We start from the raw sequence: 14,013 nt of genomic DNA on the forward strand, positions 1-14,013 counted from the left end.
CAGTCATGACAGCTTGGAAGCCCAGCTTTTTGGTTTCTTTAATACTGGCTATTTTGCACATTAATTTCTTTCAGTAGCTGTTTTGGGATGCTGCCACTCTTGAAAACTTTCAGAAACACAACCTAAAGCAAACCAGACAGGATGTGACACACATATATAAAAAATACACTATAACTAAGTTCCTTCTTTGCCTATAGCCTTTCTGTGGCAGACAGAACCAGTCTCTTTGGTTTCACACTGGCCCAATTTCTTATGTTCTCCTGCTGACTGTCATCTTACATTGGAAGCTGAGGTTGTCGGGAAAAAGTGGATGTGTTCTTATCTTGCAAGAAACAGATGTTCAAAACTTTATATGTATTAAACTGGAACAAAAAAAGTGAAATATGGAAAGAAGCTGTAAATGGAATCTGAAAAAAAAATGCTGCAGGTCAGAAAAAGAGGTTATTTATGTTTAGTGTTTCAGGTTTTTTTGATTTGTTTTGAAACCTAAGTTAATTAGCTCTGCAAACTGACAATACTTTAGCCACCATCACGAGCAAAAATTCAGCAGTTACAGTGTTTTGACTGCTTTGAGAATTCTGTATTTTTCCTTAAGCTGAAAAGATCTATCAAAAGTGACTCTTCTGATTTTCATGCAATGGTGTTTTCTGGTGAAAAAGGACAACCACCTAATTCATTAGAAATGTTAACCAAAATATAATTATAGGGCATTTAATGGCAGACAGCATGTTTTCATCTTGCTATATCCACAGCACAGTGGTCTCCCGTTCTGACTCGTATGGTCAGGAACTAGTGCCATCAACTATTGCTTTTCAGTTATATGTCAGTGCCCAATGTTGATATGGTGCCTGGATAAGATTGATGGTGTGAAAGAGTTGATGAAGCCTGGTCTGATCTTCTGTAGTTAGAGGAAAAGTGGGCAATGTAGGTAGGGGGATACTGGACTGGGTCAGGGCTCTTGGTCACTCAAGACTTGCATTTGTTCAAATAATAAAATATTTCTACATGAACTGTCTGAATATACTGAATATACTACTGAATATATTCTACATGAATATACAAGGTAATGAGCTCATTCTACCAAAACTGGAAATACAGATCTAAGAAAATAAGGTCTGCCTTCCAAAATGGCACACTCTGTTCAAACAGCCAGATCAGAAAAGCAGAAAAATGGCACAAATGAACACTCAGGCTGAAGGGAATACCTAGATAATGAAAAGGAGCTTTCCTGCATCATCGTGTTCTCCTCAGAGCAGTTTTCATCCCATCACATGATAATCAGGTAACAGATAAACACAACAAAGACAGAAAAAGGGAGTTTTGGACGGAGGCCAACTGTAGCCAAAAACATGAACAACTATTAAATCTTCTGTATGTTGAGGATACATTTTAATCCTGTTAATTTGATAATCAACAAGTTCAATGAAAGAGTTAGCACTAAATCATTGCCTTTAATGCAACGACTCTTCTTCACTATAAATCTAAATTACGCTTCATGTCCCAAATTCCCTGAGGTCAAAAGCAAACAGCTTCCAGTCCTTCAGATGGCTGAAGGAAGAAGCAGAAAAGGCTACACAAGGCTTTAAGACAGTTCAGACAGTTGCAAAATGACTGAAATGAGGCAGGAACTCTGATTCAGGAGGGAATATTCAAAGCTCAAGAGATTAAAACAGTAATAGCAACTTCATCATCTAAGACTACAGGAATATTTGAAAAAACCCTAAGCTCTGTTATGTCTGTTTTCAACCTTGGAGTATATTAAAATGTCCAGCTTTCATTACATGTGAACTACATTGTTTGTTTAAAATTAACTTTGCACATTGTGTAAAACTCAATACACAACTACCTCAAGCGAGTGCTGTAGATGTGGGCTCTGGAGAATTTAGTCTCCCTCCTGGCGCTGCCTCATACATACTGTGCCCTATCAGGCACAGCATCCCCTTGCTGTGTGCTACAGGTTCATATTTGCAAAAGCAGGCATAATGCTGCTCTCAGCTGTTATCTTTTTACTTGGATTACAAACCTCCCAGGAGACAGTGTTTATCACTAATTGTTGTTACAGCACTTTCCATAATCACAATTGTATTCTGATGATTCTCTTTAATGCAATGCTTTTTCTACTTCGTAACTCTTTATCTTCCCAGCTCTAATTGAGAAAAAGAGACACCACGCTTAGGGAGAAGTCTCATTATAACAAACCTGGGATATGAAAACATTCTCATCTAATGGAATTAGTGAACTTGTAAACAAATGATGGAAATATTTTAGTTTCCCCAATGCAATATTCATGTTCTACACTCATATAATGTAATCAAAGGTGCAACTTCTGCCCTCTTACCTTGCTACAACCTTCCTAATTCATGCCGCCAGCTGGCTCACCCTGCATTTTTGGGTAAGAACTTGCAGAAATTTCCCTGTCCTTAAAACCCACCAGTGTTGTTTCCTGTGCATCGAAGACTTCAACACACACAGCTGCTTTCAGTTGGATTAAAACTGCAGTTACCACTCTGAAGAAGAAGGTCAGTGATGCCATGAGCAGTGCCTTGTACACCTGAAGGTGCTGAAAAGTGATTGTCATTTTTGTGGAAGACCTACTGGGAACCCTGACTGAAGTCAGCTCATCTTCTGCAAAAGACACTTAAAGTATATGTAATATTAAGAAGGGTATGTGAGACTTGAAGACACATATTAAGAGCTATTTAACCTCTAACCAAGTTAGTGGATGCTTACATACATATAGGACACTTTTATTGTTTTTCAGAGCTCTCCAACCCTAACCATTTTAGCCAGAGACTCCACTGATGACAGGAGCCAAACGAGTGCCTCAGGTTTGCAAAGCTGGACTGGGTCTCAAAGGTGACAAAGTCCATTTCCCAGGTGTAACCACCAGTGCAGCATCTTCTGCTGAATTGTGTCTAAAGAGCTGTCAGATTGTGGGACAGCAATAGTCCTGTCGTCCTGCAGAGTCTGGCAAGAGAAGAGGGGAAAGGAAGCAGGGATGGAAAGCACTTGGGAAGCTCCATCTTTTATAGCAAACCACAGTCTTTGGCTAGGGCTGCAGAAGCTGCAAAGGCATGCTCCACATTGTATATGTATTATTTCAGTATTTTTCCTTCCCAAGCAGATGTTGCTACTGGGAAATGCACTCTAAGGTAGCAGTATGAGAAAGCAGCACTTATTCTTGAAGCAGTAAATGTACCCTATGTCGATCACTTTCTGTATTTGTAAAGTATCACTGTTTAGTGCTCCATTTGTAGTATCTACCAATATACCAAACTGAGGGAAACAAAGAAAAATATGCTTCACAATATGCTACCTGTAAAAACCAAGCACATAATACATTTCATGTCTAAAGAAAAATTCCATTTTTTAAGACATTCAGTGCAGGGGCCTGTTCTGTTTAATGTCTTTATCAATGATCTGCATGAGTGGATCTAGTGCACCCTCAGTAAGTTTGCAGATGACACCAAGTTGGGCACGTGCATAGACCTGCTTGAGGGCAGGAAGGTTCTCCAGAATGACCTGGACAGCCTGGATCCATGGGCGAAGGCCAACTGCATGAGGTTCAACAAAGATAAGAGCCGGGTCCTGCACCTGGGCCACAACAACCTCTGACAGTGCTACAGGCTTGGGGCAGAGTGGCCGGAAAGCTGTTCAGCACAAAATGACCTAGGGATGTTAATCGACAGCCAGCAGTGTGCTCAGGTGGCCAAGAAGGCCAATGGCATCCTGCCTTGTATCAGAAAGTGTGACCAGCAGGGCCAAGGCAGTGATTGTACCCCTGTACTCAGCACTGGTGAGCCTGCATCTTGAATACTGTGTCCAGATCTGGGTTCTTCACTACAAAAAGGACATTGAGGTGCTGTAGTGTGTCCAGAGCTGGGCAACAAAGCAGGTGAAGGGTCTAGAGAACAAGACTTATGAGGAGCACCTGAGGTAACTGGGGTTGTTTAGCCTAGAGGAGGCTGAGAGGAGACGTAATCACTCTCTAAAACTACCTTGAAAGGGAGTTGTAGGGAAATAAGGGGTTGATCTCTTTTCTCCAGTTATGAATAACAGGACATGAGGAAATGGGCTCAAGTTGCACCAGGGAAGACTTAGATTGGACATTAGGTAAAACTTTTTCACTGAGAGGGTTATTAAGTATTGGAACAGGCTGCCCTGGGAGGTGGTGGAGTCACCATCCCTGGAGATATTCAAAAGACATGTAGACGAGTTGCTGAGGGACATGGTTTAGTTTAGTGATGGGCTTGGCAGTGTGAGGTGTGGGGTTGGACTTGATGATCTTAAAGATCTTTTCCAACCAAAATGATTATAAGATTCTATGAACTGCACAGCTAGACTCATAGCAAACTCTTGGAGAGATAAATAAGGAAGTATGGCTTGTAGGGAAATGAAGAACTTTTAATAAAACTCCCTCAGAAATGAGAGCAGTGAACTTGCTTTATCTGTTTCTAACTTCTGTAAGCAGCATGATTGAAAGAGAAGGACCTGTAAGACCAAAGAACCTCAGCACACTCTGAAACAGGAAATCTTCTTTTCTAGGAATAAAAATGTTGGGTGTATTTTAATAAGCTGGAATACTATTGATAAATTCAAAACTGGTTTGTAAAAACAAAACACAAATAGAACCATCTTCCATCTAAGTTCTTTTACTCGTGTTTAAAGAATTGCATGCAATGGCAGTTATAAACAATTACACAAATGTACAACTGCAGTACACCTACTTACCTGGAAAGCTACAGCTTTTCGTTTTCCTTTTGACTTCATCTTGCTTGGTACACATGACAGTATACTCTTTGCCTAAGCCCTCCACGGAAACGTAACTGGAACGTCTTCATTTGTAGTTGAAGTATGCGAAACCACACTCTCTTTCAAAAACCACATTCAGAGTCAATTCTAATCGTCTTGTTCCACTAAAATATTATAACATTCTGAACCTTGGAAGATGACTTTATCAAGGAAGAAACAGACTTATTTAAAGGGAGGAAATATTTCAGGAGCTAGCAAACTTGCCTTCGAAAGGACAGAAACTGGGCTCCCATCCCCCTGGTTTAGTCTCACAGTTCAAACTGACTGTGACAAGAGGGGGTGACTTCCCATGTGAAAGTTACTGGATGTTTTTTCCTTCCTCCTGCCTTTCAACAAAAAATGTTTTATGCCTAGAAACATGAAGCATCTTTCAAAGTTCTTAAAATAGGCACACTTACAAATTTTGTTAGAACTCTGGATCCTCATATGTAAATGGTGCAATCCCTTAGATGGTATTTGCTTCTCATCAGTTTCCCTGGTCATCAGCTTTATTCCTAGTCACTGATTAGCCAGCATACAGAGGCTGAACAAGCAAGAACAACAAGAGAGAACTTCCACTCCTCCACTCCAGATAGACTGGGACTTCTCCTCTAAGTCAGAGCTGGAGGTTTGGATACGATGCTCATCAGCCCAAACTAACTTTTCTTTCTAGGAGATCTGTTTCCCACACATCAGAAAGAGTGCCAAGGGGATTTTTGAGAAAGCAGTGTTTGCATGGCAGAAACAAAACAAGTGTTGCTAGAAGGCCAAGGTTGTATCTTCTCCTCAGCAAAACCATGAAGAACAATGTTTTTGCTAGTACCATGACAGACAGCTTAAACTCACTAATGAGATTCTGCAGGTTAATCGACCAAATGTCTAAAAGCCAGATGTTTCTACAAAGACTCTTCAAAACTAAACAGGGCATTGTTACTTCTCATAGTTAAAACTTTGAGGGACTTATGTTTTATTTTAAAGACCTCAACCCCTTTTCCTCTCCACTGAGCTACCTCTTCTACTGACTTCACAGGGGTAAAAGTCTTTTTATTTTTCAATGAAAAAAATGTTTCTGTGATAACAGAAAAAACTCCCTTTCTGTTAAAGCAACACATAATCTGAAAATACCAACCTGGGTGACATGTGAAACTTGGGATTAGATCCACCAATATGAGAAGATTCTTGGGATGACTGGATGGCATTGCTGGAGGTAGTACTTGATAATTTAATTTGTAAATGAAATGACCTTGTTGCATATAACACACTGGTGGCTTTCTGGGGCTAATGACTTGTGAGGTCTATATTTTGTGTAGTTCACTTGGTACACAGTACTTCAGATCTCAAAATACTTTACACACTTTACGTGCTGAATGTCACTGCAAGGGTGGCTGGGTGTCAAAGGGGACAATAAGAGATTTTAACTACTCCTTTGGACCCCATACAGAGTGAATAATTGAGGACTGGCATTTTTTTCCGCTGTAGTCCATTACAAGAGCTGGCAAAAGCATTGTTCCCCAGTGCCTCAGGGAGTACTCTTGAAAGTTTCTATTTTGCTGCCACTGGCAAATAGCTCTCAAGTATGATTAACCAATTAAAGTTCCACAAAAGGTAACTATTTTACTGTCACTTGCCAGTAGCATGTCTCCTTCTGATGCATCTCCGCCCCAGTCTCTTTTTCCTTCTACATAACTATAAAATGGTTATCCTCCATGCTGTGCCTGTGCTACAGAGCACTGCTGCAGCTGTAACTTAGATAATAATTTAACTAAGTAGTTATTTTATCTGGTACCCCTATAATGACAGTATTTTTCAAAGTAGATGGAGTGGAAGTGTTTGAGAACTAGGAAAAAGCCTCCCATGGTTTTGTTTCATGGAAGTACCCAAAACAATGTATACGCAACATGAAAGTTTCAGTAAAATATGGAGGAGGAGGATAAACAACTGACAGACAGAATCAATGGCTATTTTTCTTTTCCTGCATGAAGTCTGAAATGCTAGAATATATTAAAATGAAGCCAAGGCCTCAACTGATTCTTTTTGACAGAGCCTGCGTTTCAGACTGCGCTCAGTGTATAAGCAATCTATAAAAATAAATCCTAAGTAACTGTTTTCAGACACCTTTGAAATGACACAAGTATTCCCTTCTTCTCTTGGGCAATGAGATTCAGAATTTCCATCCTCTGAAATACACCTTTGTCAAAGAGAAAATGTCCAAGCAAGTCTGATGGAAGTTCAGAGATCTCTGAATACCCCCGAAGTCCAAAACAAAAGATAAGATTTAGCACAACATAGAAATGACTTCCTAAGAAATAAAAGTCTACTAATGACATAAATACATACAAGGGCCACTTGTTTATAAGAGATATGCTAATTTGCATCACTCCAAGATGTCAGTGACCACGTATGAAGGGAAAAGACCCATTGGTACAGCTTCACAAACTGCTTATTGGATAAATACATAGGGTAATCATATTAAAACAATGGTTCTAATGATGGAGTGACCATGGATGCTACAAATCACATACTGGGTGACAGCCAGACTAAAAAAATAATAACTTGGACCCGAATACATCTTGGTGCTTCTAGTTTATCTGGCAACAACCTCCATCTGGATTTGGCTCCCTCTTTGTTGTCAGCTATCTCATCATGTCTGTGACCAAGAAACCGTCCAAGCAGTTTGCCATTACTTGTAGCTCAAAAGGAAATCCAGTAAACCACAAAAGAGTTTAACAAATTAAATTCTACATTTTTTCTAACCAGACTGAAAAAATAATACTGACAAAACTACACGAAACTGAATAATCCAAATGTTCATTTAATGCATCTATTACTTCACCAAAGGGAATATTGGAATTTAAAGGGGGTCAGATGGATATGAGGGGTAAGGATGCCTGCATATTTGCAGTTAGAGATGGGATCAAATGAAATTGATGGCTGAAAGTCTTCATTCTTGACCAGTTTGGCACAAAATGTGGATGCAGCTCAATAATCACCTTAAATACAATCTGTAGTCAAAGTAAAAGGAAACGTCCTATTACAAAATTGTATCAAAATCTTCATCAACACATATGTGACTTGACATATGTGACAGCTCCATCAGAGCTCATAAGTTGTCACTACCTGCTACTGAACAAGAAGACTGATGACATTTTAACCTTCTTTTGAGGGCAGACGTAGGTTACATTGAATTTGTTTCCTTTTCACTTTTTGTCTTTTATTTTAAGTAGATTTTTCCTTGCCCTACTTAGGGTAGGACAGTGATTTCCATATTTTTTTTTCTTTTAAGGAAAAAGGTTTTGCTGTAGAAGAGAAAATCAGGATGCAAGGGGATACTTATCTTTACAGGATTAGCAGGAAGTTTCAACTTTGGGACAAGACCATGATCTCCCCTCAGCCATCACTAGATGTATCCTTCATCTCATTAATTAAAACTTCTAAGGAACTCTCTATACAAAATTTAAAATACAGAAGATGCAGAAGGTTTGTGGAGGCTCCTTCCTTGAAGGTCTTTAAGACCCACCTGGACATGTTCCTTTGCGACCTGATCTAGGTGAACCTGCTTCTGCAGGGGGGTTGGACTATATGATCTCTAAAGGTCCCTTCCAACCCCTGTCATTCTGTGATTCTATGAAACACAGGAAAAAATTCCCATGTTAAAAAATTTTATTCCTTACTCATACCAGCTTTCAAATTTAAGGTAAATTCAAAATCTAAACCAGTAGGTTAGAACAGTAATATTTTGAAAAGTTTTGAATGATTCTAAAGAAATATGTTTCAGAATATTTGCAAATACATTGAAACATTTGAAAATCCAGATGAACCTCCTGAAGAGCAGTTAAAAAATATTTTTGCCCTGTCTATGTGAAAGGAAGATATATTTTGGAATACACAGATCTTAGTTTGATGAAGTGTCTCATTTTGCCAGTAAATTATTTTTATACCAAGAACTAACCTGCTTTTAAGGACGACTGTGAATTTTTTATGCTGGTATCAGAGATGTATTTTTGGTTGGACATTTTAAATTTTATATACACATATTCTTTTAGAATATCCTGAATAAAAGAAATGACTGGGCTTTAAATTTACATCTTTACTACTACAAAAGCTGTAGGTGTTATAAATGCTAACATATATGATGTTCTGCTCTCATATATGATGTCTCTCTCTCTTTTTTATCTTCCAAGCATTTCTTGGCTTTTAGTGTATTTAGGTATCTTGTGCTCAACCACCTGAAAACCTTTCTGAGGAGAACATAACTGGTTTAAAATGACAATGAAGCGATCTAAAAAACAGCAGTTTAGACAGTAGGACAAGAAAATATATTTATTCTATGTCTTATTTTTTGGGGCTGCTTTCCCAGAGGCAGCAGCACACAGGCAGTGACCTCACAGGATGTTCATGCCTGGGGTTTTGTTGTGCCTGCCCTCCCTGCAGATGCATGTGGGCATTTCAACATGACCTGAGCTGTACAGCGAGTCAGTCACCAAGCCAGCTCATGCATGATGAAGCATTAATCCACTTATTTTGCTTTTTATAACTGAGTTAACCTAAACTGCGTTGCACTGCAGTACAGGGGCATATCAGCCACTTCATGCTAACTCAGGAGTCCTCTCCTGTTTTTTTTTTATTAAACAGCCCAGGTGGGACTTGCCTGCCTTTGCTCACTCTTCCCTGGCCATCCTGAGGACAATGTTTTTTAGAAAATCAGTGAGAGTACAATACTCTTGCTATTAGGATATTACTCGATGCCATTTGAGACAGCACAGTGTGCCTAGGAAATCTCATTAGTGCTACCAAATACAACTCAAGCTCTGTGGGAGACCTTGCTGAAGTAGCTTTAGCACCTGAAACTGCACTAGATGCCCCCAGATAGAAAAATCAAGCCTTCTTCCAGTATCATGACTGATGTCAGTCACTGACTGAGTGGTTGCAGCCCTTCAAGCACAAGGTTCCTAAACCTTCAGGTGAGCTCATTCCCAGTAGTTTCCCTCAGCTGGCCAGAGCTGCACAGTCCCAGCAGCTAAACTAGTGGGTAGGTGGATCAAAACCACACAGAAACACACACTAAAAGGTGTTTGAGAATCTCCACACCTACCTGAGAAACAAACCATCCAAATCCAGTGACAGCTGGGAGGAAATATCTAGTTTGGTCAATCGACCACACCTAGATCTCTACCCAAACTGCACAGGTATTGTGATTTAGACTCCTACCAAACAACAACATTTTCATAAGCTGTGAGGTGTGCAAGCAGGTAATTACTAGATGAACTTGAAATAGTTGTATTCTAACTAATTATTACTTTTTAGAGACGTGAATAGGATTGGAATAATCTGAAAGAGATGAACTACAGCTGCTTTTTAGCAGCAACTAGAAAGTGTTACCATGCCAAAAAAAACCCCAAACACACCCCAGAGATGTTTGGTCTCTTTAAAATTCTGGAAAATATCTTCTAAAATATAAAAAAAAACCCCACCTCACATTAAGTGCATAGTGAAAATTTTTCATATTGTTGGGGACCTGGCTGACCTGTAAAGGCTTGGTGGGTTGTTACTATACAGTCTCACAGCTATATACAGCAATCTTTCAGTTGCTGTTAAGCAATAGTGACATTCAGTTCCACTAGAAACAGCAAGTGTGAAGAGACTATGTCAAATAAAGTTGTTTTCTCCCCTAATTTATGACCTGTGAATCTAATTCTAAATTCCACAGGACTGAGTAAATGAGGCACAGCTTTAATCCATCACATTAAAACCTACATTACCACAATCTGAGAAGCCAGCTCTAAAGAACATCTTTCATGTTCAGTAGAACTCGTCGCTAAATATAAATCAATACACTGCAAAGTCTGCTCTCTGTAATGATGTCTACTTCTCAATGACATGCTAAGGCAGGGAAACAGTATAGCCATGGTTTATGCAGCTTTTATAAACAGTAAATCCTATTTCCTCTCAATAAATATACACCAAATTATTTTTATTGTTTGTAATTTTTATTAACTAACTGTGAATGTTATGTTCTCTTCCTACAGAGATTTGTTTCTATATACTTCCTTTCTAATGAATACTCTATAAATATCTTTCTCCTTTCAGAAAAAAATATCACTCCAAACAAGGAATGAATCTATATTTGCTTTTTTCTTTCCCCTCTATAGCTATAACTTTGGTTTTAATGATTTTTTTAATCTCTTTCTCCTGCACCTGAATGATGCTTACACCTATCTAGATACACCGTGTTCATCTTAACTTCAACCATTTCAGAGCTGTGAGTTGCAGCTGCTGGGCCAGGGAGACCAATTTTCCATGGCTGGGTTATGCAGACAATAGTATCCCAAAGGATGGATCAAACACGAGTATTACTGTTGGTAACACTATGTGCAAAAGGACTGAAGAAATGATGAGGGTGACAAGTATCTTGCAGTTCCTTTCACCCACCTGCCAAACTTCATATGCTACAAAAGAATACCTGTATGTGTATCTGACTTAACTATCCAGAGCATGATCTGGGCCTTCAGTGCCCTGAGGTCTGCACTCTGCAAGCTGAGGTGGCCACTTTGATATAGCCAAAGCTGGAATTCAAGGGGAACAAATTAAGCTCTTAAGAAGGATAAAAAAAAAAAATAAAAAACACCCAAAAAAGAAAAGGAGGAAAAAAAAAGCCCATTTGGATAATGATTTTTTAAAGGAACCAGGAGTGGTGAATGCTCACCTTTTCTAGAGTCAATAGAAAAGTTTTTGTTCTGTTAACATTTCATAAATAGACCTGCTAGCCTTTTGACCAGAGTACTGGAAAACTGAAAGATTTCTCCATGGGTATTTTCCAAAATTACACCTAAAATCACAAGCTTCCCTCCAACCATACTATTTCAGGTATCTTAGTACCAGCAGTTGTAAATTTTAGTTACAGAATGTGGTTGCTCACAATGGCTGAAACCAATAATCCATTCTCTCATAGTCTTGCAGCATTAAGAACGGCAAAATACCCCCATGGTCTCCCCAACAGCTGCCAGCCCTGGAGAAACACGTCAGTGAGGCTAAGAGACCCAACAGGACTCCATTTCTTAGGAATACAAGTGTCATGAAATGCTGAAGGCAATAAAACCAGGGGATCTTGTTCATCATGGCAGTGGTGATGTCAGATGCTTCAGTTTTATCAATGCCAAAATTAATTAACAAACTAATAAAAATGTTCATATCTGCTGGCTGGTAAGAGTTAGCACAAATCATTTATGAGCTTTAGAAATGTTTTCAGGGACCATGGGGTGTGCTGAAGTAGCTTTCTTGCTAGAAACTCTGTTAATTGTGTGTATTAGAGAAAAAGAAAAAGGTGGTTCCGACCTGTCGTGCCTCAGTGCCCTCATATCAACATACACTGTGGTGGGATCTGGTCCAGATGTTCCCTGTAAACAACAGCATCAGCTAATCAGAACCCGAAGGCTGAGAGGAGAAAAGTGTTTTACCCCCCAAATAACCAAACATTCATTTCACTGCTAATTATGCTAATCAAATGACAAGTTATATTTAAGCTCTTCATCAAAGCTCAGCTTTACAGAACCCGAAAGAGCACTGGAAAACATACCTACCGTCAGGTACCTGTGACCTTGGGGGTTGGAAAAACATCAAGCGGCCACACTACTTAACCAAACACATGTCAACATGGGCTTTATTTGCCACAAAAGGCCAAGTAATCAGCACGTGGATACATACAAAAAACGTTAAACAAGTTTTGCCATATAAAGGAATGCAGAAATTGCTGAGAAAACACAGTTTAATGGCAGAAGCATATGGTCAGGGATGTGAAGCATGGTTTACTGAGTCTTCCACACATGCAACAGATATATACTTGAAGCTAAAGATAGCAAAGGTAGCACGCATGACATGAACCAATGTGGACTGAAGATCTGTAAGCAATTATTCTGTTCCTTTTCAGTCTTCCACTGCATAAATTAAATCCTTGCTTTATGTCACAATATTTAGTTACTTGAAAAGCAGCAGACTAATTTTAGTTTCCTTTCATGCAGAGATGATACAGACTTTTAGGCCTTTCAACCCACAGCGTTGCTGCAGTTTTATAACCTGCTATGATCTTCCCTTATTCGAAGCCTCAAACTCATCACCACTGAACACCAAGTGAATTCCCAATGCCCTTGTCGAGGGCTTGTTTCTCTGCTGCATACCTAATGCCACTGCTGAGCAGAAAGCCAGAAGAAAAGCACAGCTTCTTTTTGGAACACTGGAACTTTGGAAATTTTCCCTTCAGCAGGTAAATTCACCTAACCCTGGTAATCTATAGGTGCAAGAGCTCCTTTATCAGTTATTTAGATGTTTAGCATTTAAAACAGCAGGCAACATCAAGTCCCAGTGATTTCTATCCCATTTGGCATATATTATAGAATGTAGTTCTTCACATTAGGAATGTCTAGGGGTAAGTTTTGCATTTATGCAATGCTGGCTGCTTGTTCCAGTTTCTTGAGTCCTAAAAATTGTGAGGGAAGTTGCACAAATAGATAATTTTTGTATCTAAAAGAGAAAAGAGTTACCACTACCAATTGATACTTACTGTAGAGTTACTGACAGTAACCCACCACCAAAGGAGAAGAAGAGTATTAGAGCTGCACATGCATGTTAGCCTCTTTAGCTTGTTATACACAATACAAGATACAATATCCTCTCTATCTATTAACAACACGATTTTCAGTCTACTAGTAAACTCAGCAGTGTAACAGACTAGCGCTGAGTGGAGAACTTATTTGAAATATATGCAATGTTAAAAACAAAACAAAACGAAACAAAACCAAGGAAAAATCGGTTATCTTTAAAAATAAAACTAAACCTGAATTGAGTTGTAAAATAATGGAAACAGTCAAGTTTGAAAATCAAAGACAATCACTATGGTATTTGTTATTTTCAGTGTGAATGAAATAGTTAGAACAGACAGCTAATATTTGATGAAACCTGCATCCAGATAAAGCTATACTGGACTTGCTTATAATTTCATAGAAGGATCTGAAAATCCCCAAATCTCCAGACTCATTTTCTAGTCTGTCCCACTGTTGGAAGCTGATAGGTGGGTATTGAGGGAACATGAAAATCCCCTACCTGCTTGGCCAGCTTCCCCAGCCTGTGAGGCTATAGCAGCAGGAATAGCAGGGATGAGGGAGAGAAGGAAAGAAGGTAACACAAGACAAAAATAATAGTAAAAAAATGGGAATGAAGGGTGGGAGAAAA

General features: G+C 39.1%; 1 protein-coding gene across 4 annotated transcripts in view; it reads right to left on the minus strand.

Moving 5' to 3' along the window:
• The window catches only part of DIP2C (disco interacting protein 2 homolog C), a 322,942-nt gene that overhangs the window by 17,316 nt on the left and 291,613 nt on the right, over window positions 1-14,013 (minus strand). For 2 of the 4 annotated variants that reach the window (XM_061996482.1, XM_061996480.1), the window contains 2 exons: window positions 13,885-13,914; window positions 12,124-12,185 (listed from right to left, as the gene is read on the minus strand). In XM_061996482.1, the coding sequence (XP_061852466.1) occupies window positions 12,124-12,185; window positions 13,885-13,914 (92 nt within the window). The remainder of the gene's footprint in view (window positions 1-12,123; window positions 12,186-13,884; window positions 13,915-14,013) is intronic. The other 2 variants (XM_061996483.1, XM_061996481.1) reach the window with 1 other exon arrangement.

This window comes from Colius striatus, chromosome 5 (genome assembly GCF_028858725.1).
Source record: "Colius striatus isolate bColStr4 chromosome 5, bColStr4.1.hap1, whole genome shotgun sequence".
Taxonomy (NCBI): domain Eukaryota; kingdom Metazoa; phylum Chordata; class Aves; order Coliiformes; family Coliidae; genus Colius; species Colius striatus.